The following is a 22135-nucleotide window of genomic DNA, read 5'->3' on the forward strand; positions in this document are numbered from 1 at the left end:
CAAAGATGAACAGATGAACAATACAGTTTTCCCTTTAAACGCTGTATGTCAAATATGGCAACACTAATGTTATCAGTAAGGAGTATTGGGTCTCATACCTTTCCCTGGGAGGCAGTGAGCTTGACGGTCTTGTTTGAGGCGTCCATTGTCTTGAGCTTCTTCCTCTTGATTGGCTCAAAAAACATCTCCTCGGAAGGGCCATTTACAAAACGATCTTGGATGAAAGCATGCTTGGACTCCTTACCAACTGCCTCGGCATGTAGGACATCACACTCCACCTCAGGGGAAACAGGAGCACCAGATGTGAGGTTGTAGAGGTGGACGGGGTTCAGGGTCTCAGGTGTATCGACCTTCAGAGAGCGTGTCTTGTTCCGCTCATAGAGAGGGAGCATTCGTTGATTTCCCAGAGAGTTGGGGTCATCAAATCCAGGTTTCACCTCCTGTATCATGATCCCACCAGTCCAGTTCACCACATTGGATCCATGGATGTTTGTAGTTATTTTGTTCAGATTATCCCACTCAAGATGAAACACGTTGTTGCCCTCACCAGCAATCATTTGGGGACTGAGAGAATAGGAAACCTCATCGAGGGCCTTGGTTAACGCGGTCTCAAGTTCCAATCCAAAGTCATAGGTTTCACAGTGACCCAACCTACTAAGAATAGCAGTCAGTTGTCTACTGCGGTAAAGGTGGCGTATGGTGGTGCAGAGGAGAATATGCTTAGGCAACTTCCACTCTCCCTTTGTCACAGCACGACACATGTCCTGGAATAATAAAGAAAGCAATTAGTATTGAAGTGTTCAAGCAACTATACTGTACACAAGATAAACTGTATGCAATAAAAGAAGGCTAAAGGCAGAGCACATATTAAAGTAGGGAGTTGTGTTATACCTGGCTTATAGACAGCACAAGGCATCTGGTCTAGTCACACTTCTCCATGCCAGCATCACCAGAAATGATGAGGGTCAGGAACTTCATGAGATCAGATGGGAGGAGGTTATCCAAGGAGGTGACCAGATCATCAGCTGTAGGAGGCCAAGAAAGTGTCTTTGACGCTCTGAATGTGTTCTGGATTGTTCCACGGAGAAGCAGGGCCATATCTTCATACTTGTCCTTGCTCCCCAGCTTGTATGCATGTGCCACAGCATCTGAGACAGACAAGCTACCATTGTATACCAAGTTGTACGTGATACAACCCTTGTCATCTGCTGTGAACTTAGCAAAGGCAATCCCCTGATGCTTTTCAAGTTTGCTCTTCAGTTTCTCACTTCTGTTCTCAGGATTGGGGAAGCCATTTCTTTCCAACTCTTGGGTGTAGGCAGGACGTAGTGATGCAAGCTGCACACTCTTTTTCTGCCGTATCACTACATCTTCAATGACATCAAGCACAGCATTAAATGCCATCTGATGTGCAGTAGCAATGGGAGTCTCCCCTGTTCTACTGACAGGGTTGGTATCAAGGGCTTCACCTCGTGATGCGAGTCGCTTATGGTTTGCATAATTCAGGTCAAAAGACTTGTGACATGACTATTCGCTTCTCTCGCAAAAACATCCTCACCTTGGACCATACGATGGAGATGGTGAAGTCCAAGTTTCAAGGCTTGGGGCTCAATCCTTTTCCATGTCGGCTCCCCCAGGTTCCATCCTTACTCTCATATACTGGGAACTTGATGCATCTTTGGGTCTTTCCCAACACTTTCACTTCCAGCTTTCCACAAAAGATACACTCTGGAGGGAATAGCTGTGTGGCAGAGGATGACTGTGGCTTACGAGGTGACCGTGATGTTGAAGCTTCCGGAGGTGTCACAGTAAGCCTTTTCTGTAAGCGTTCTTGGTGCCTTGTAAATTGTTTGTCCCAGGCTTGATGGTAACCTGTAGTTTCTAAATTGGCACCAGCCAGACTCTCTGGAATCAGATTACAGACATCCTCCATGCCACAAACAGAATCGAGGGGTTCTTGGAGACGTTTATCATGAATACCGTGTCGATAGGCCAGCTTCTCAGTTGCAGATCCTTTGACTTCAGAGAGTGGTGTGAAGTCTTCATACTCAAAGCCAGGCACATGTTAAATACAAGTTTGGCCACCATCATCTCTCTTGGATTTCTTTCTTGCTGGACCAGACTGTTACTCACCATTATTTTCTTTCTTGTGTTTCTTTGGCATTATTAGCAACGATCACCGATTAGCTGATTAGCTGATTAGCTGATTAGCTGATTAGCTGATTAGCTGATTAGCTGATTAGCTGATTAGCTGGCAACAATCAACCTACATTTTTAGAAACTTTCCACTTCCCTTATTTTTCAACATTTCAAACTGGTAAAAATCAAATAACCATCTAAACCCTCACGCCAACGCCTACAATGAATTGCCAGAATAATTTAAAGGGTGTAGTTTACAATTTGATAGTTTGTGCTTAGAACCAGTGCCAATGCCAACTAGTTCATTTGAAACTGTGTGTAGAAATCCAAGATGGCTGCCAAAATCAAAACCTGACACAATGTTTTGAAGTGGAGAATATGTGTAGCCTATTAGACACCTAGAATATTACAGATATCAAAGTTTGAATGAAAATTAACTCTCACCTTAGAAGATGGCACATATGTACATTTGCCCAAGGTTTACACTCAGAACAAAATCCCTGTTACCAAAAGAACCTTTATTTTCAAAACAAAGTAAAGGTTCCACTCACAGACCGTATATGTAAAGGTTCCACTCACAGGCCGTATATGTAAAGGTTCCACTCACAGGCCGTATATGTAAAGGTTCCACTCACAGACCGTATATGTAAAGGTTCCACTCACAGACCGTATATGTAAAGGTTCCACTCACAGACCGTACATGTAAAGGTTCCACTCACAGACCGTACATGTAAAGGTTCCACTCACAGACCGTATATGTAAAGGTTCCACTCACAGACCGTATATGTAAAGGTTCCACTCACAGACCGTATATGTAAAGGTTCCACTCACAGGCCGTATATGTAAAGGTTACACTCACAGACCGTATATGTAAAGGTTCCACTCACAGACCGTATATGTAAAGGTTCCACTCACAGACCGTATATGTAAAGGTTCCACTCACAGACCGTATATGTAAAGGTTCCACTCACAGACCGTACATGTAAAGGTTCCACTCACAGACCGTACATGTAAAGGTTCCACTCACAGACCGTACATGTAAAGGTTCCACTCACAGACCGTATATGTAAAGGTTCCACTCACAGACCGTATATGTAAAGGTTCCACTCACAGACCGTATATGTAAAGGTTCCACTCACAGACCGTATATGTAAAGGTTCCACTCACAGACCGTATATGTAAAGGTTCCACTCACAGACCGTATATGTAAAGGTTCCACTCACAGACCGTATATGTAAAGGTTCCACTCACAGACCGTATGTGTAAAGGTTCCACTCACAGACCGTATATGTAAAGGTTCCACTCACAGACCGTATATGTAAAGGTTCCACTCACAGACCGTATATGTAAAGGTTCCACTCACAGACCGTACATGTAAAGGTTCCACTCACAGACCGTACATGTAAAGGTTCCACTCACAGACCGTACATGTAAAGGTTCCACTCACAGACCGTACATGTAAAGGTTCCACTCACAGACCGTACATGTAAATGTTCCACTCACAGACCGTATATGTAAAGGTTCCACTCACAGACCGTATATGTAAAGGTTCCACACAGACCGTACATGTAAAGGTTCCACTCACAGACCGTATATGTAAAGGTTCCACTCACAGACCGTACATGTAAAGGTTCCACTCACAGACCGTACATGTAAAGGTTCCACTCACAGACCGTACATGTAAATGTTCCACTCACAGACCGTACATGTAAAGGTTCCACTCACAGACCGTATATGTAAAGGTTCCACACAGACCGTACATGTAAAGGTTCCACTCACAGACCGTATATGTAAAGGTTCCACTCACAGACCGTACATGTAAAGGTTCCACTCACAGACCGTATATGTAAAGGTTCCACTCACAGACCGTATATGTAAAGGTTCCACTCACAGACCGTATATGTAAAGGTTCCACTCACAGACCGTATATGTAAAGGTTCCACTCACAGACCGTATATGTAAATGTTCCACTCACAGACCGTATATGTAAAGGTTCCACTCACAGACCGTATATGTAAAGGTTCCACTCACAGACCGTATATGTAAATGTTCCACTCACAGACCGTACATGTAAAGGTTCCACTCACAGACCGTATATGTAAAGGTTCCACACAGACCGTACATGTAAAGGTTCCACTCACAGACCGTATATGTAAAGGTTCCACTCACAGACCGTATATGTAAAGGTTCCACTCACAGACCGTACATGTAAAGGTTCCACTCACAGACCGTACATGTAAAGGTTCCACTCACAGACCGTATATGTAAAGGTTCCACTCACAGACCGTACATGTAAAGGTTCCACTCACAGACCGTATATGTAAAGGTTCCACTCACAGACCGTATATGTAAAGGTTCCACTCACAGACCGTATATGTAAAGGTTCCACTCACAGACCGTATATATAAAGGGGGTCCCGCGCTGCCTTCAGCTCGGCCTTTCCCCGTTGTGGCACGTCCAGGTCTCCAAATATCACTCAGAGCCGGTCCACTCAACACCGCCTGCTTCACATATTTTAGAAATGCTAAATGAGATACATGCACAAAGTGCGTACAGCTTCATCTGTGTGTACTCTACTCTCAGCAAATTGAGACCGCCATTAAAGGAAAGGCCCCTCCATTAACTTTCCCTTTCAGCCACTTCAAATGTTTTGCAGCTAAAAACCACACTTAAGAAACGATACGGTTCCTCGCACGCTTTCATGATGAATTTGAACAATTTCCCTTTTTTATTTATTTTCAAAAGCGATTTATGAATATGAGTGTCTCCTTCATAACAGGTGATTGTATTTCTGGTTATACCGATTAGCTCTACATTGCAGCACAGGATTATATGATTGGCATTTTTGGGATAATTTTGTTGCATTACCAGAAAAGGCTGTAGAGGGGTCGGAGAGCAAAGCTGTGTGAAAATCCAGGGAAGTTCACGCACCTAAATTTCAGTTTGTTCACAAAGTGAGGAATTATAAAAGAATCACCAGAGGGCATTTATGTAACCTCAGGACCGGATTTTCTCCTGCATTTCTGAGCGTCTCTGTGTCTCTGACAGTGGACGGGTTCTGGTCCGGTTGGTCGGTTTGGGGTGAGTGTTCGTCTTCCTGTATCCCAGAAGGCCCAGCGCCCGTCAGGGCTCGCCACCGCTTCTGCTCTAACCCCGCCCCCTCATCCAGTCCGCCCGGCAACAGCTGCCCTGGAGACGGCACGGAGACGGAGACCTGCAACCACCTGCCTCACTGCGCAGGTAACCCTGCTCACCTGGTATCACCTCCAGGAGATTATTAAAACTCCGAACACCTGAGTTCGTCCCACAGAGCGGACATGTACACAAAGTTGAGAGCCAAAGATAACTTAATATTAAGTAAGAGGAATGCATCAAATATTAAGAGGTAAAGATAGAAATACAAAACAATTCTCATGCAGGTGAAAAACAAAAATGAGATGTGAGATAGCAGCCAGGTGACAGCACTATCTAACTATTAGCATTAGCCTCATTAGCCTCATTAGCCTCCTTAGCATTAAACTACAGAAACATGTGTGTCTCTCAGTGGACGGAGGTTGGGGGTCATGGTCCGCCTTCTCTTCCTGTCCTGTTACCTGTGGGGTGGGGCTCCAGGTGTCCGTCAGAAGGTGTGATAGCCCCGCCCCCAAACACGGGGGACAGCCCTGTGCTGGGGAGGGACGTCGAACCAGCGTCTGCAACACCAACGTCCACTGCCCAGGTGAGCTCCAGCACTTCCTGTTTGGAATTTATTTATCTGAATTTTTTGACTTTTGTTTTAATCTGACAGTTTTGTTCCTGTTTTAGAATTCCCACTATTTCCTCAGAATTGTTCCCCTGTAACTGAGCATTTTGAGGTGTTCCGTTTTCCACTTCTCTATCCCCGTTTTTTTTAATCCCAGTTTCATATTTGTGACCTTTTGGAGAATTCTTTCTTTTCTATCTGAATTCTTTCAGAAAGAGACACTTCCTATATCACCCAGTTCTATGGTGACATTTAAACATGCCAACTCAATATGACTCTGTAGTTATATTGATCTCTATTTGAATGTCTTCATTTACTTATTATGTGTTTATTTGACTTTATATACTATTTTCATTTATATCTAAACTTTTTCTAGTTTATTATTAATCCGTGATTATGTATATATATATATTGTGTGTGTGTCCAGTGGACGGGGTGTGGTCCCAGTGGTCGGAGTGGGCTCCTTGTCGGTATCCGTTCAGGGGGAAGGACATCCACTGTCAGAAGATCGGGGGGAGTCAGAGCCGGGAGAGGAGCTGTCTCCATCGAGCCCACAAAGGCACCATCTGCAGCGGGGAGGCTCTGACCGAGACCAGGGTCTGCTACGACGTGGACAAGTGTTACTGTGAGAGACACACACACACACACACACACACACACACACACACACACACACACACACACACACACACACACACACACAGTATGAATAAAGGGTGGTCTCATTATGTCTCTGGACAGTGAAGGGCACCTGGGACGGCTGGGACCAGTGGAGTCTGTGCTCCCCGGCCTGTGGAGAAAGATCCCAACGCTTCAGGATGAGAGCCTGCAAACCGGACTACAGCAAATACAGGTCAGCGTGCTGCCACTTCCTCTCCCATGGCCTGGAGGTCAATGGTGTTCTGAGTGTGTTTTTGTGGTTAACACAAGAAATTGAATGTGTTGTTCTTTGTGAGCAGTGTTGGGTGTAACACCTTATAAAAGTGTATTACTTGTTGCTGTAACTCAGGAATATAACGCAGTACTTCTGAAATGTGGGTAATATAATACCCGTTACTATTCTCAGTAACAGTTACAACACATTTTAACCCGACATGATGCGGTGTTTAGTTTCTAAGAATTCACAAACATCGCGAGACATTCCGACACCAGAGAAACAACTGTGCAGGTAGAATAGTAACTCAGTAAGCCTGTTTCCTATTGGTTAAGAGGGCTGCAGGAACAGACTCACCATGCAGAGCTGCAGGCTCAGATTCACCATGCAGAGCTGCAGGAACAGACTCACAATGCAGAGCTGCAGGAACAGACTCACAATGCAGAGCTGCAGGAACAGACTCACAATGCAGAGCTGCAGGCTCAGATTCACCATGCAGAGCTGCAGGCTCAGATTCACCATGCAGAGCTGCAGGAACAGACTCACCATGCAGAGCTGCAGGCTCAGATTCACCATGCAGAGCTGCAGGAACAGACTCACCATGCAGAGCTGCAGGCTCAGATTCACCATGCAGAGTTGCAGGAACAGATTCACCATGCAGAGCTGCGGGAACAGGCTCACCATGCAGAGCTGCAGGAACAGATCCACAATGCAGAGCTGCAGGAACAGACTCGCCATGCAGAGCTGCAGGCTCACCATGCAGAGCTGCAGGCCGAAGCAACAGAGGGTCTCTCTCTCTGGGTCTGCTGCTTGAACCCTGAGACCTTCAGAGCCTCGTGGCAGAGTGTTGAAGATCTGCAGCCTCTGTCCTCTGTGGAATCTGCGGCTTTTGTCCAGCAGTGGCTCAGTCAGTAGGGGCTTGGACTGGGAATCGTAGGGTCGCCGGTTCAAGTCCCCGACACAGACTTGAAATAAGGAAAGTGGACTGCTACTTGGAGACGTCCCAGTTCACCTCCTAGGCCCTGCTGTGGTGCCCTTGAGCAAGGCACCGGACACCTCCAATCCCCCCTCCCCATTGCTCCCCGGGCGCTGCACAATAGCTGCCCACTGCTCCTAGTACTAGGATGGGTAAAATGCAGAGGACCAATTTCACTGTGTGTGCTCTGCTGTGTGCATGTGTGTGACTAATAAAGAGGGTTTCATCCTCCCATTCTATCTTTTAGAAAGCTTGTCAGCCAAATCCCCGTTAACACACCAATGACCAGGTGAGCTAACGCTGCATAGAGACTGGTTCCTATCCAGCAGGTCACAGGGCCGTGCAGAGGCTCCACTCACATGTTACTAATGACACACAGAGACGTCACGGTACCGGTATCACATATTATGCAGCCCACTGAAACGGAGCAGGAGAAGAAGAAGAGAAGAAGACATACTTTATTAATCCCTTACAGGGAAATTGCTTTTCTCTACTCTGTTGTGTTGACACACATTACACACACAGAGGAAACACATGCACACACAACCACATGCAGAGGAGAGGTGGCAGAGCAGAGAGGCAGCCAGGTACCCGGCGCCAAGGGAGCAGATAGAGGTTAGGTGCCTTGCTCAAGGGCACCTCGGCAGTGGCCTAGGAGGAGAACTGGCACCTCTCCAGCTACCAGCTCACTCCATTTTTTTTTTTGGTCCGATCGGGACGTGAACCGGCGACCCTTCGGTCCCAAGACCTACTCCCTACTGACTGAGCCACTGCCGCCCCAAAATAGAGTTTAACCTCTAGCTCTTCGCTAATGTTCAGCATGTACTGCCAGATAGAGAGCTTTAGTTACTGAGCTGCAGTAAACTACATGTTAGCATTTAAAGCCAAACTTTAGAGGTTATTCTGGTGAGAGTCACTCAGAGTCACTCAGAGTCACTCAGAGTAACTCAGAGTAGAGTAACGCATCACAGTTCAGAGACAGTGATGATGTAATGTCGCTTATTACTTTCAGAAGGCAGGAATCAGGAACAAGCACTGGATTACATGCTGGAAGTAACCTGCCCATCACTGTCTGTGAGCGGCAGCTCAAAGTGGAATTGAAATATCGCATGTTGGTGTCCATCCTGGTTCCTAGTGTGTGAGGTTATAAATGAGAGTACCCTCCCTCACACTAATGCCCGTGTGTGTGTGTTTTCAGTCCTACCATTGGTCGTCAGAGGGAGGAGGCGACCTTTTTCGGGAAGCCGCTGGGCGACTGCGGCCCGACGCCCGATGGAGGGAGCAAGTTTGAGGTTCAGCCCTGCCTCAACGTCCCCCCCTGCACCTGAAACCTGCGACACGATGACTTCAACAACTACAATAAATATTAATGACCGATAATGTAAACCAATTAAAGACAAAAATAAAAAGAATGGATTTAAAACAGACTTCAGTAATTGGCCTTCTCTTTCCAGCTGCTGACCTGTTTCCCGTGTTTATGGATCTTTGATGTTAGCATTTGATTCAACAATGCTTCTTTTGAGACAGAAATGTACCAATATTATTTGTTGTCTCACAATGAAACCCTTTTCCATCCAAACTCCTTCTTCACCTCCTTTTAAAATGCACACTCTTTTGTCTCTCTTGATTTTCTCCTCACATTATTTCCAAATTTCTACTTTTTTGAATTTCCGACTATTTTTTCAAACTCATCATCATCATCTCTAACTCCTTCTTCATCTGCTCCTAATCGTTCTGTTATAAATGCACACTTTTTCTCTCCATTTAAAACTCTTTATACCTTGATTTTCGGTCCGGATGGGTACAAGATCCGAAGATGTATCATCACTGGAAAGGTAAGACAAGTGTTTACCTACTGCTAGGTGCTAGCATTAGCTTCAGGTGCACTCTCTTGCTCCAGCTCGATCTCCCCCTCTTCAGGAATCCTTTGGAACAATCGTCCGACTTTTGGAAACTTATTTCTGTCTGTCTCCAATTCCTCTTTTGGTTTTCGCTTTTGAAAGCCACTTTTATGTTTGTAATTGTGGGACTCCACCGCTATCTCTCTCTTTCGCTAACTCAAGTTCATGTGTAACGGATTCCACTGAGCTACGCAACACGCACCTTCACCACCATATCCCACAATCCACCACCAGTACACCAAAATGCATCGCTGTTAGCTTTAGAACATATTTCATGATCACTAAAACATGTTGTCAGTATTCATTCAGATATGTTTGTGTCATTACTTGATACTGCCTGCATGCTGTTTGGATGGATATGCTTCCAGGGACACCATGGAGTAGAAGTGTGTGAGACTGATGGGTTCGTAACACCCGAATGGAAACAGCATCGCATGACGGTTTTATAGGAAGTCATCGAAAACCATCTCGGCTCGACAATCGTATGAGCGGGCCCGGCGGGGGAAACGAAATCGTTTTTGTGGGAGCCTGCCACCGAGCGACGCCCACCTACCTAAAATCCTGCTTACGGCCCCTAATTGGCCCGGGCCGTAAGCAGGATTTTAGGTAGGTGGGCGTCTAAATAAGAAATTGTACGCCCTACTTTTAGGCAAGACGCCCTAAAGACGCCCTATTTTTTTCCTCCGCTGTTTCCCCCGGTAACTTCGCTGAATGTGATCAAAATTCGCTGATTCAACCCGAGATCTTGCAAAATCGCGCTAAGCTCACATCTCGCGGGTGACTCGCGGCGAGACTCGCATTGCATTGGTCGATTTTCCGTGACGCGGCGTGGACGGGCGCTGTATTGGTGGAACATCTGATATCTCTTTAACCTTTTTCGCGGGGAGAAAGTGTAGGTAAGCTGGACACTTTGAACAACCTTTACAAACATGACAGAAAGCCTGATAACTGCAGGAGCATTTTGGAGTTTTTCTGGCTTCTTTGGTGGCAATAACTGTCGATGAACCGGGAAAACAACAACGAAAACGTCAGGACGATGCGACCGGCGAGAACTGCAGTGGGGAGGGGGCGCATGAGGAGCTCAAAATGTGTATGGTTCCTTTGAATAATACGGAGCCTTTACTTTTCAAAGATCGATAAATGGATGTTGTTTGTGGGGAACAGTTGATAATGTCCTTTTGATTTGATATGAAGGCTAAATGCAAATCCTTTCTTCAAGTTACTGTGAAAGACGAGGAAAAGAGGAAGAACACAGACAACGATCTCCAGCTTCTTCCAGCAGAGTAGTCCTGTAAGAATTGTTTTCTTGTGTGAATGTTCAAAGGTGTGAAAGGTCAGAAAACCATCACAAACACATAGCTAATACAGCTGTATGCTAGCAGCCAGAGCAGCGATCCACATGCATCTCAGTTCTGCACTGAGGCTACAAGGTACAATGGTTACAGAACAGTTTCAAAGCAAAGCTGGTGTAGTTTGTTCTAAGGCTTGCGCCTAAGCATATATGTGTATATATTTTGTGTGTGTGTGTTATTGTCAGAATATAACGCATGCTGCTAAATGTTGATGGGCCATGATAGACATGTTCACATTTTAATACACATTTTACTTTCCAATCTTTGTCAGATGGGCTCAAGAGAATGAGGACAGAGCATGGCAACGCTTTGTGGCTGTGATGAAAAACCACCACGAAGACTTCCAGATGAGGCTGTCATTCATCCTCAACCCAGAACTCTCTTGGATCGGAGCATCCCCTGATGGTATGATTGCCTGCACTTGCCATGGAGACAGCGCTTTAGAAAATAAAATGCCCCTTCAAATCCACGAACTGCTCCCTCATGGAAAACTGCAGGGATTCTTCGTTTTGTCTTGGCCTATGTCGGAGAAGATGGGGTCATGGCACTGAAACAAAACCTCAAGTATATGTATCAAGTGCAGGCCCAAATGCACATTGCAGAGGTGGGTTACTGTTACTTCATGGTTTGGACACCACGGGAAATTTTCACTCAACAAATTCCATATGACCCTGTCCTCTTCCATGATGCTTAAGTCAAAGTTGAGAATTGCATCAAGACTGGAGTGCTACCTGAGCTGCTGGGGAAATGGTATACAGCACCACGCTTTACTCCCAGAGACACTGCAGTCCCAAATCAGCCACCTGAAGTGGCATGCTACTGTGGTCAATCTGCAGCCACAGATGACATCATTTGCACATCTGGAAACTGTAGGCGAAAGCACTCTCACAAGAACTGCCTTAAGCTGACTAGGGTACCTAAGACATGGAAATGTGTGGAGCGCAGAAAACAAGTTTAGTATATATTTTATATTTGAATGTATAGTTGCCATGAGCATGTATAATGAACACAATAGAGTAATGTCATTGAATAAATACGATTTTTCATTTTCAAACTCATTGATCGCTCCCTTTTGTGATGTTTTAAAAATAAGTAGACTAAGACAAACAAGAATTCATTGATAAGTAGTTGTTACTTATCAAGTTGTTACTTCTTGTATTAAAAACACAGATGGAAATCTATTCACATTTATTAAACATTGAAACACAATGTTAGTTTTATTCTGAGGGAACAACAGATGGGCAAATGTTGCACAGAGCACAGCACTCTGACCATCTTCTCAAGAGATGTAGGCTCTCCTGGAGTCGCAGCCTGGCAAAGACAAACTGGTATTGTGCTTTGCAAAATGGTGTATTTGTTTCTAACAAGACCAATCACCCGTTCAACGTGGATTCGGACAGCTGATAGTCCCCTTGAATATTGGTCATTTGGATGCCTTTAGTGGAGGCAGGTATTTTGAGGCGAGCACTGTGCATCCACAGCATCTGCTACTGTGAATCCTCGAGCTGCTAGGACCAAATCACCAGGTAATAGATTTTTCAGGTATTTGCTGTTCTCTCTAATATGCCTGTCACTTCCTCTTCCTCCCCAACCATAAGACACAAATGATATGACTCCCTGTGGAGTTATTGATATCAAGAACTTGGCAGTATTGTGATGCTAATATTGGGAATATGTTTGTGCACGGGCTCTCAGGTTTTTAGGTTTATCAATGAACATTTCAAAGCAGTCTATTATGGATGTGCAATTTCTGTAATTACTATTTTGGAAACACATGGGTTAACTAATTAGAATCTGTTCCTTACTGGGCCACCGTATGAATCTAGACAATCTATCATGCAAGATATCTAATGTACGGTTAAAATAGCGGCTCTTACTTTGACACATGGAATATGTATACCAAGAAGTGCAGTGGTAAGTCCAGTCTCATTGATGTCACTAAAAGGCCTTGAAAGGGAGACATTCCAGACAGTCCAACCTTGAGGAATTCAGATACAAAAGTGAAAACAACCATCAATTTGGCATAAGATGGAAGGCCAGGTAAGTCCTGCACCATATTGTCATTGTCTTTAAAGCTTTCCTGAGTGAAGGATAGTTTGCTGACCATTTCCCCGAGATGATAGACCTCTAACCTCAGTGCATTACAGTCTTGGGTCAGTCTTCTCACTGTTGTTTGGCAGGCTTCATTAGAGCGACACCGTTCTCAGCATACATAGCGGCTTCTTGACAGTAACTGTGGTCAGAAATCTGATCTCTATCCTCCTGAGCCGAGGTATCTCCATTGTCATCAATCTGACTGCTGTTCTCGCTGGGTGCCACCACTCCAAGATCATTAGTCACTCTTCTCCTTCTTTTGACAGCTTGTGTTTGCTCAAATTTGCTGAAGCTGTTTATTTTTCTTTGCTGTTGCTCAGGTGTGAGATAAGCAAACAAACTGGGCACATAGTCTGGACTTAAAGGACTCTCACTCTTCTGACCTACAGAGGTAGAATGAGATCAAAGTCAAAGTCTCCACATGTGTTATACACACAGAACTGAAATACCGGTTCTGGCAGTCCCACAGTGCGAATATAAAAGAACATCTAACACAGAAAGATAAGAGCCTAGGAAAAAAAGGGGTATACAGAAAAACCTAAGTAATATATACATATGTTAGACACCATCAACACAGTGTGACGGTGGTGCAGGTGGGTCTTTAGTGCAAAGTACATTAGAATAGAAGGTGACTGGTGCTGGATGAGGGACGGGTGTGTGAGGGAGGGGGATTCATGTCCTGCTACATTTCCATTGAGGCTGAGATAATGACACATTAATGAACAGTGTTTGACACACGGACTTTAGCTCTACTAACACCCCCTAAAGCAGTAGGCGAGTGCTGATGAAATCACTGTTCTCCCTTTGGGTAGCTGTGTATGCTAGCTAGCAGGGGTGAACACTAACTGTTCAAAATATGAACATTTCCCAGCCACTTGGTAAAATCCCCCAGCCAACCAATAGTAAACCTATGGTAATTGTTTATCGTGTATTTGAAATCTGCTAGCTTCTCTTATATTTCCCCAGCATTTGGCTGGTGCTAATTTCCACTCTTGCTAGCTAGGCCAACTAACGTCAGTCCCGAAGTGTCCTGTCGGCGTCCAGCGAGTCCTTGCAGCTGCAGCTATCTTCTGCCTCCTTTCTGTGTTCTTGGGAATGTCATAAAATATGTGTCCATCTTTCTTTGACTTGCTGTTACTACAGCCTACAGGACAGCAGATAGACGGCATTGTTTACATTACCGTAGTACTCCCGTTCCTAGGACGTCCTCAAGATGGCGCTGTGATTCATGTGTGACGTCACATGAATCACATGAATATGAAGCCGATCCAAGGGGCACCCTCCGGGGCTGAGCAGTGACACACATAGGGAAGTGTCAAAAACTGCAGTTCATGGAATGCCCCCCCCCCTAAACTGGACAAAACTCTACCTACACTCACTCAGTATGTGAAATGCCCCCCCAGAGACAACAACACTCTGGACCTTTTATATGCTGATACCAAGAATGCATACTCCTCAAGTCCAGAACTCCTCAGTACCTGAAGACCCGAAACAACGACTTGTCAGCACGGGCAATACTTCTTCCTACATTAACCAGAACCTGACCCATTCAGACTCCGGCCTGTACCAAGAGGAGTGCTGGACTGAGGGCAAAGTGACTCATGAGAGAAACACCACAGTTACTGTCTGTGGTTCAATAGAGTGGACCAGATATCAATACATGAGAGATGAAGAAACAATAGAGCTGCCTTGTTCTGAAGCAGCCGAACACCTGGACGTCCAGTGGCTCAAACGGGATTATCGATCTGATCAAAAAAGATGGAGCAGAGTTTTTGGGGACAATACGGCATCAGTGATGGACAACGATAGAGGAAGATACCAAGTGGTGAAAGACACATCAGCTCTACGTATATCCAACATCACAACCACTGACCTCAGAGACTACACCTGTCTGAAGATGAACCAGCAGCAGTTTAAGCACTTTAAGAGGTGGTTGAAGCCTCCATATTGGGAGACAAACCTCAACACCATTCAGAAAGGACCACAAACCCCCCCTGCGGGTGTAGTGGACCAGAACGTCTCTCTGGTGTTCACATCTGTAACATTAAATCACTCAGGTCTGTACGACTGTAAAACCTTAACTGGTGTGAAAACATATGAGTGCATCTGAGCCAGTGGTAGCATGATGTTGAAGAGAAGAGGCCCAAGGATGGAGCCCTGATGAACCCCACAGGTCATGCGTGTAGCTGCCTATAGAAACCACGTGTTTCCTGTCAGGATTCAAACCCATTTAAACTGGTGCAGAAAGTCCCACCCAGTTTTCCAGTTGGTCTAGTAATACGTGGTGGTCAACAGTTTGAAATGCAGCGCTGGGGTCCAATAATACCTGAGAAATGTCCCACTATGTTCTCATTATTCTAACTCTTTCATGTGGCCACAATCACCGCAGTATTCATGCTTTGGGATTTCTGAAATATTTTCTGAAATTGATCAAAACTTCAGATTTTTTTTAACAGATTTCTGACTTTCTTTTTCATTAAATGACTTCTCTCCATAAATCTGTCTTTTTAGTTTGGGACTTTTTTTCAACATTAGATTTCATAGAATTTGAATTCTTACTATTTGCACTTCTGTGAGTTTATTAGAATGCTGACACATTTTGATATTTTCTAAACATTCATACTTTTTTAAGTTTGGGACTTTGTTGAACATTTGACTTTCTTTCAGAATTTTTGTTGTTGTTTCGTACCCTTTTCAGCGTTCCTACTATTTACTCAGAATGTTGACCTTTTGTCTTTGCATTTTGAGTTGAGATTTCTATTTCAATATTTTAGGTTTGGGTCCTTCAGAATTCTGACACTTCTAGAGTTTCTGTTTTTATTAGGATTTAATTTTCTTTTCAGAATTCAGATTTGTTTTCTTTCTCGTGTTAATATCAGAATTCTGACCCTTTCCTCAGAATTCCAACTCCCGACAGAACCAGTCTCCGGACGCTTGGTGTGGTGCGGTTGAATCTCTCACAGAAAGGGAACCAGCCTCTCTCAGGTTCTGTTACAGTAATGACTCCAGCTTTAGTCCCGCCCACACTGTTTATTGACAGGTGACCACACAGAAAGAAAATCACATTTCTACGTCACATTTCGTCAGCAGCTCGGCCGTCCTGCGTGCAGCTTTAAGTCCTCTCACTGTTTGACATCATGGAGTTCCCCAAGGGGCGAGGCGTTCAGGGCCGTCCGGAGAATCAGTTCAGTAGTCAGCACACAACTCTTTTTGGTAGTGTTTCCACAGCAGCCAACCGTCAGGTTCCTCAAGTCCATCACAAACGTTTCACAGAGACCAGCTTATCTTGGCACAAACGAACCCTGGAATTCACTTACTAAACTTATCGAGAGAAAGCGTTAATGCTGAAATCATTTCACCCCGACAGCTCCCCCGTCAGGAGAGAGCGGTTCATCTGGCATGTTTAATAAATGATATAAATATGTAAGGTGGATCAGCAGGATGGTTCTTCTATAGAGTGCACTGGGAACCTCCACATACTCTGGAGAAACCAGCGTGCTGCTCAGAGCAGATATCAGCCGTCAGTCCGTCCACAGAGAAGGTCCTTATGAGTCAAAGGTTACTGAAGTGTTTTCAGATCTAAAGTAACCAGAATATCTTTGGACGATGAATCCTAACGTCTGAAGAACGCTGACCGGCGCCAGGGTTTTCCCGTACGTTTGCGTTGGACCCTAAAGGCGACGCTCCTCTTCGCTAACAGTGATGTCATCATTAGTCCAGCTGCTCACTGATGACATCATCAGAGAGGCGGCGTCTCCACATCCCCTGCCCATCCCACGAGAGCCAATCAGAGTGCTCGGAGGAGGGTGGATCATCTGAAACCCGCCCGGATACAGGGCTTAGCGAAGCGAGCCGATTGGCTGAAAGTCTGACAGTCCGGTTACAGTAATCGAGGGTCCGTCAGCTGATCAGGGGTCCGACACAAAGAAAGACCTGCAGGAGAAAGAGAGGAAGGGTCCAGATTAACCCTTGAGCTTCCAGAAGGACCGCCGGCACGGTCTGAGGAGAGGGCTCTCACCTTGTCATCTGAGGGGCCACTGCTACGTCTCAGTCTGGAACCCCGGCTGGACCAAGACCCCCTGTTGGATGCCTGGTTGGGCCCCCGGCTGGACCTGGACCGCCTGTTGGAAATCCTGCTGGACCTGGACAACCTGTTGACCCCCCGGCTGAACCTGAACCCCTTGCTGGACCCCCTGTTGAACCCCCGGCAGGACCTGGATTCCTGGTTGGAGCTGGTCCCCCTGCTGGACCTGGACTACTTGCTGGACTCCTTGCTGGACCCCCGGTTGTAGCTGGACCCCCTGCTGCCGGCTGGGCTGGACCCCCCTCTCCCCCAGGGTCGGGCTAATCTCCTCCTCTGGGTCGTAGTAATAAAACTTCCTCAGGTACGAGATCAGAGGCCTGGGGAGAACCACATGGAGAAGAGGAGCATCAGAACATGTACTCTAAGGGTCTGCAGTGTGTACTCTGAGGGTCTCTGGACTCACGTGGGCAGCGGCAGCTCCTGGATGTGGTCGATCCGGACCAGCTGACGGATGCAGAAGCGGCAGAGATGCTGCAGAGACTTCACACTGCTGAACCTGGAGACTGGGTACAGGAGCTGCACCGGGGTTGGGGGGAGGCCTACACACACACACACACACACACACACACACACACACACACACACACACACACACACACACACACACACACACACACACACACACACACACACACACACACACACACACACACACACACACACACACACACACACACACACACACACACACACACACACACACACACACACACACACACACACACACACACACACACACACACACACACACGTACGTTAAAAGGGTACATCACCAGGACGCAGAAGCAGCGGCGGCAGGGTTGCAGGTACCGGGGACTCTGGAACGCAGGAAGTAGAGGAACTTCCCGTTCTTGGAGTGCAGGATGGCTCTCTCGATGAACTCCACCACGGAGTGACAGCGGTCCTCGAACTTTGGGTGACACCACAGACTGAAGGTCCCTGAAACACACCAAAACCAGAAGATCCTCAGCACCTCGCTGACACACCTGAGGGGTCTCTAGCTCTGTGTGTGTGTGTACCTCTGTAGTGCTCCATGCGGGTGTGGTGTGTGACCCCCTGGGATCTGAAACTGAGGCTGAGGATGTAGCGGGGGTCAGAGCTGTCTCTGACCAGGAACGCTCCGTCAGGACGACCCTTCAGCTTCAGCTCCCCATCTTCCCAGTTCATCGGACCCCAGTACCAGCCGCACTGTGCGCACACGCACGCGCACACACACACACACACGCACACACGCACACACGCACACACACACACACACACACACACACACACACACATAATAATAATAATAAAGATCATTAATAATAATAATAAATATAATAATAATAATAATAATAAAGATTATTAATAATAATAATAAATATAATAATAATAATAATAATACAGATTATTAATAATAATAATAATAAAGATTATTAATAATAATAATAATAATAAAGATCATTAATAATAATAATAATAATAATAAAGATTATTAATAATAATAATAATAATAATAAAGATATTAATAATAATAATAATAATAAAGATCATTAATAATAATAATAATAATAATAATAATAATAATAATAATAATAATAATAAAGATCATTAATAATAATAATAATAATAATAATAATAAAGATTATTAATAATAATAATAATAATAAAGATTAATAATAATAATAATAATAATAAAGATTATTATTAATAATAATAATAATAAAGATTATTAATAATAATAATAATAAAGATTAATAATAATAATAATAATAAAGATCATTAATAATAATAATAAAGATCATTAATAATAATAATAATAATAATAATAATAAAAATCATTATTAATAATAATAATAATAATAATAATAATAATAAAGATCATTCATAATAATAATAATAATAATAATAATAATAATAATAAAGATTAATAATAATAATAATAATAAAGATCATTAATAATAATAATAATAATAATAATAATAATAATAATAAAGATCATTAATAATAATAATAATAATAATAATAATAATAAAGATTATTATAAATAATAATAACCTTCTCCAGCTCCCGCAGGCTGGAAGCAAAGCTCCCTGCGTCGGGTCGGCTGAGGGGGCAGCGGGGGGTGAGTTGGGGAGGAGGGGGCCCGTCAGGACGCAGGGGCACGGGGCGAGGTAACCCCCCCCGCAGGAAGGAGTCTGTAGGAAACTCTTTATTATCATAGAATAGAAGTACTTTATCTATCCCAATTTGGAAAATGTTGTTTTTGCAGCATCATCAAAACAAAGCAAAGTCATTACAATAAAAAACATCAAGAAAGTAAAAAATACACATCCGGGACAAACCCTTACAGACAGTAAAAACAACACATGAAGCAGGACATACATGCAGTGTGAAAGATGTGGAATATTAAACAGTAAATAAATATGGAAGGTATAGTATGGTCATAACAGTGCTCACTGAAGCAGGCCGCAGAGAGAGAGAGAGTGTGTGTGTGTGTGTGTGTGTGTTACCATTGAGGCTCAGGCTGTGCTGGATTGCGCTGAGGGAGGTGGGCAGGGCCAGCGGGCGGGGGGGCAAGGACAGCATGGACCCCCCCACACTGAAGGGACTCTGCTGCTGGGGGGGGGCACCAAAATCATCTGCAACACACAGACGCATGGACACGGACACGCACACACACACACACACACACACACACACACACACACACACACACACACACACACACACACACACACACACACACACACACACACACACATTCTTGTTAACACGACACACACAGGAAGTGAGCACAGAGGAACCACAGAAGAAGAAAAGTACCGAGCAGACTGAGGCTCCGTCTGGGGGGAGGGGGGGGGAGTGGGGGGGTGCAGAGAGTTCACCCCCCTTTGAGAAATATCCACATCAACCAGAGACACCGTCTCACCTGAGCACACACACACACACACACACACACACACACACACGTGTTAAAGCAGAGGAGAAATGTTAGTGTTCAACACACACACACACGCATGTGTTCTTACCGGTGAAGGGGGGGCTGAAAGCCCTGGGGAGGCCGACCTGCAGCCTGAAGGAGAGACTTCATTAGAGAAAGAAAAAAACAACATCCAGCTGAGACCCCCCCCTTTAAACTGCTCTAACACCCCCCCCAATTACCTGTTGAGCTCCGTGCTGCAGGTGGACCCCCACACGTCCAGCAGACTGCCACCCCCCGATGACGTGGAGGACACCAGCGACGGCCTCTTGTCCAGCAGCCCCCCCGCTCCCCCGCTGGAGCTCTTGGTTCTGAACAGTTTGCTGAGCCGGACCTTCAGGGACCCCCCCCCTTTCCTCGACTTCCCCCGAGCCTTCCTCTCCCCCCCCTGTCCCTCCAGGACCACCATGGGGGAGAAGCGCCCTCCCGTCGCCAGGCCCAGTTTGGGGGTTGAGGCGCGGCTCTGGTGCTGGGGGTGGGCGGCTGGGCTGGGGGGGTCTGCTGCAGCCTGGGGGGGGGCGAGCACCCCGGCCTCCTCGGCCAGCCGGTGGACCTGCTGCATCAGACCGCTCAGAGTCCCCCCCCCTCCTCCCAACTCCCCCCCCTCAGAACCCAGTCCCTCCAGAACCAGCAGAGCATCGCTGGTCTCCCCCGGGTCCTCCCCCCCTGGCTCGCTGTGACAGGAGCACCGAGACACCGCATTACCCCCACCTCCCTCCCCCAACTGGCCCAGCCTCCGTGCCAGAACCAGCACCGGGTCCCCCTCCACCCCACTAAAGTCCTTCCTGGGCTCCAATAGGCCAATACGCAGGGCCTGGTCCAGGAGCCCCGGGGGCCACTGAGCCAGCCGGTGCCGCAGGACCAACCCAGGGTCAGGGTCCAGACCCGGGACGTCCTGCTGGGACAGTCTCAGGGGCCACGGTTGCAGGGTCTCCTCTGCAAAATCCCCCCCACCTCCGGGTCCGGCTGGTGGGCCTCCAGGACCAGAACCTGCTTCAGAGTCCAGAAGTCTTTCTTCCAGCAGGACCCCTTGCTGGTCTGCAGAACGCAGCAGGTTCTGGAACACCATCAGCTGAGCCCTGGACCCCCCCTCCACGAACCTCTGTGCCGCTGCAGCGAAGTCCTCCTGCGGGTCAGGGTTCCTGGGGGACCCAGCGTCCAGCTCCCGTTTCCCGGGGAGCGGAGAGCTGTAGTGCGGGGAGACCAGGCCGCTGGGCTCCGGATCAAACCCGTGATGACCGACTTTAACGGACCCGCAGCCCGCGGTCCTCTGGGCCTCAGAATTCTCCAGCCGGTCGGAGACCAGACGCATCAACACGAAGTCCGGAGACATTTCCTGCTGCGCGTCATTCATCCTGACAGAAAACAGCTAACCATGGATGTAGCCGCAGGAGCTAACAGGGCTAAGGCTAACCATCGATGTAGCCGGTAATGTAGCCGCTAAAAGCTAAGCTAACTCGGCTAAACGGGCACTGCTCTTACATAACACCGATACTAACAGGAGCTAACGGTCTCTTTCTGCTGCATTCTGCCCGCGGAGCTTACCGGGCAGCCGCACGGAATACCGACCGACCGTCGCCCATGTAAGGTCCGGGCCGGTTGGTGACGGTACGGGCCGAACATGGAGGGACTGAGGAACCCGCCCGGTGTCCCGTTAGCTGTTAGCGGAGCAACGACATCAAACATCAGGAACCTCCTCCCGGTACCGGAGAGCATCCGTCACTACCGGGGTGTGTGTATTGTATTTGTATACACTCAATATGTCTTTAATATTTTGGGATTATATCAATAATGATCGTTTAATGCATTTCTTAAGATTGTATTTTGTAATGTTTAACATTTTTCGATCAATTAACACCTCTCCCCCCCAGCCCCCACTAGACCTGGACTTTAACACCCCCCCCCCCCCCTCCACACACACTTTCTACACTGTTATGAGCATTTCTTACTGCAATATATTCATCATTCAAGTGACTTTTATTCTGTATTTATTGAGTGTTGAGCCTTTATT

General features: G+C 46.2%; 2 protein-coding genes and 1 long non-coding RNA gene across 3 annotated transcripts in view; 2 read left to right on the forward strand and 1 right to left on the reverse strand.

Moving 5' to 3' along the window:
• LOC134878288 (properdin-like) overlaps positions 1-9158 on the forward strand; it is a 13723-nt gene extending 4565 nt beyond the window's left edge. Inside the window, exons 6-10 of the mRNA XM_063904228.1 lie at positions 5188-5379; positions 5684-5857; positions 6309-6506; positions 6623-6734; positions 8930-9158. Of these exons, the coding sequence (XP_063760298.1) occupies positions 5188-5379; positions 5684-5857; positions 6309-6506; positions 6623-6734; positions 8930-9059 (806 nt within the window). The 3' untranslated portion in view covers positions 9060-9158. The remainder of the gene's footprint in view (positions 1-5187; positions 5380-5683; positions 5858-6308; positions 6507-6622; positions 6735-8929) is intronic.
• Positions 9159-10534: 1376 nt separating this feature from the next.
• On the forward strand, positions 10535-12042 carry LOC134878451 (uncharacterized). Its single transcript, XR_010167673.1, has 2 exons — positions 10535-10923; positions 11256-12042. It is a non-coding gene; the product is annotated as an uncharacterized LOC134878451 (long non-coding RNA).
• Positions 12043-16088: 4046 nt separating this feature from the next.
• LOC134877713 (suppressor of cytokine signaling 7-like) lies at positions 16089-21818 on the reverse strand. The gene is given in 11 exon segments (XM_063903315.1): positions 16089-17011; positions 17097-17479; positions 17566-17701; positions 17973-18101; positions 18182-18350; positions 19200-19339; positions 19655-19783; positions 19968-20004; positions 20006-20073; positions 20174-20217; positions 20307-21818. Coding segments are annotated over 10 exon segments (2385 nt in total). The 5' UTR covers positions 21479-21818; the 3' UTR covers positions 16089-17011; positions 17097-17118.
• Between the last annotated feature and the right edge of the window lie 317 nt (positions 21819-22135).

The sequence above is a fragment of the Eleginops maclovinus genome, chromosome 16 (assembly GCF_036324505.1).
Source record: "Eleginops maclovinus isolate JMC-PN-2008 ecotype Puerto Natales chromosome 16, JC_Emac_rtc_rv5, whole genome shotgun sequence".
Classification (NCBI taxonomy): Eukaryota; Metazoa; Chordata; class Actinopteri; order Perciformes; family Eleginopidae; genus Eleginops; species Eleginops maclovinus.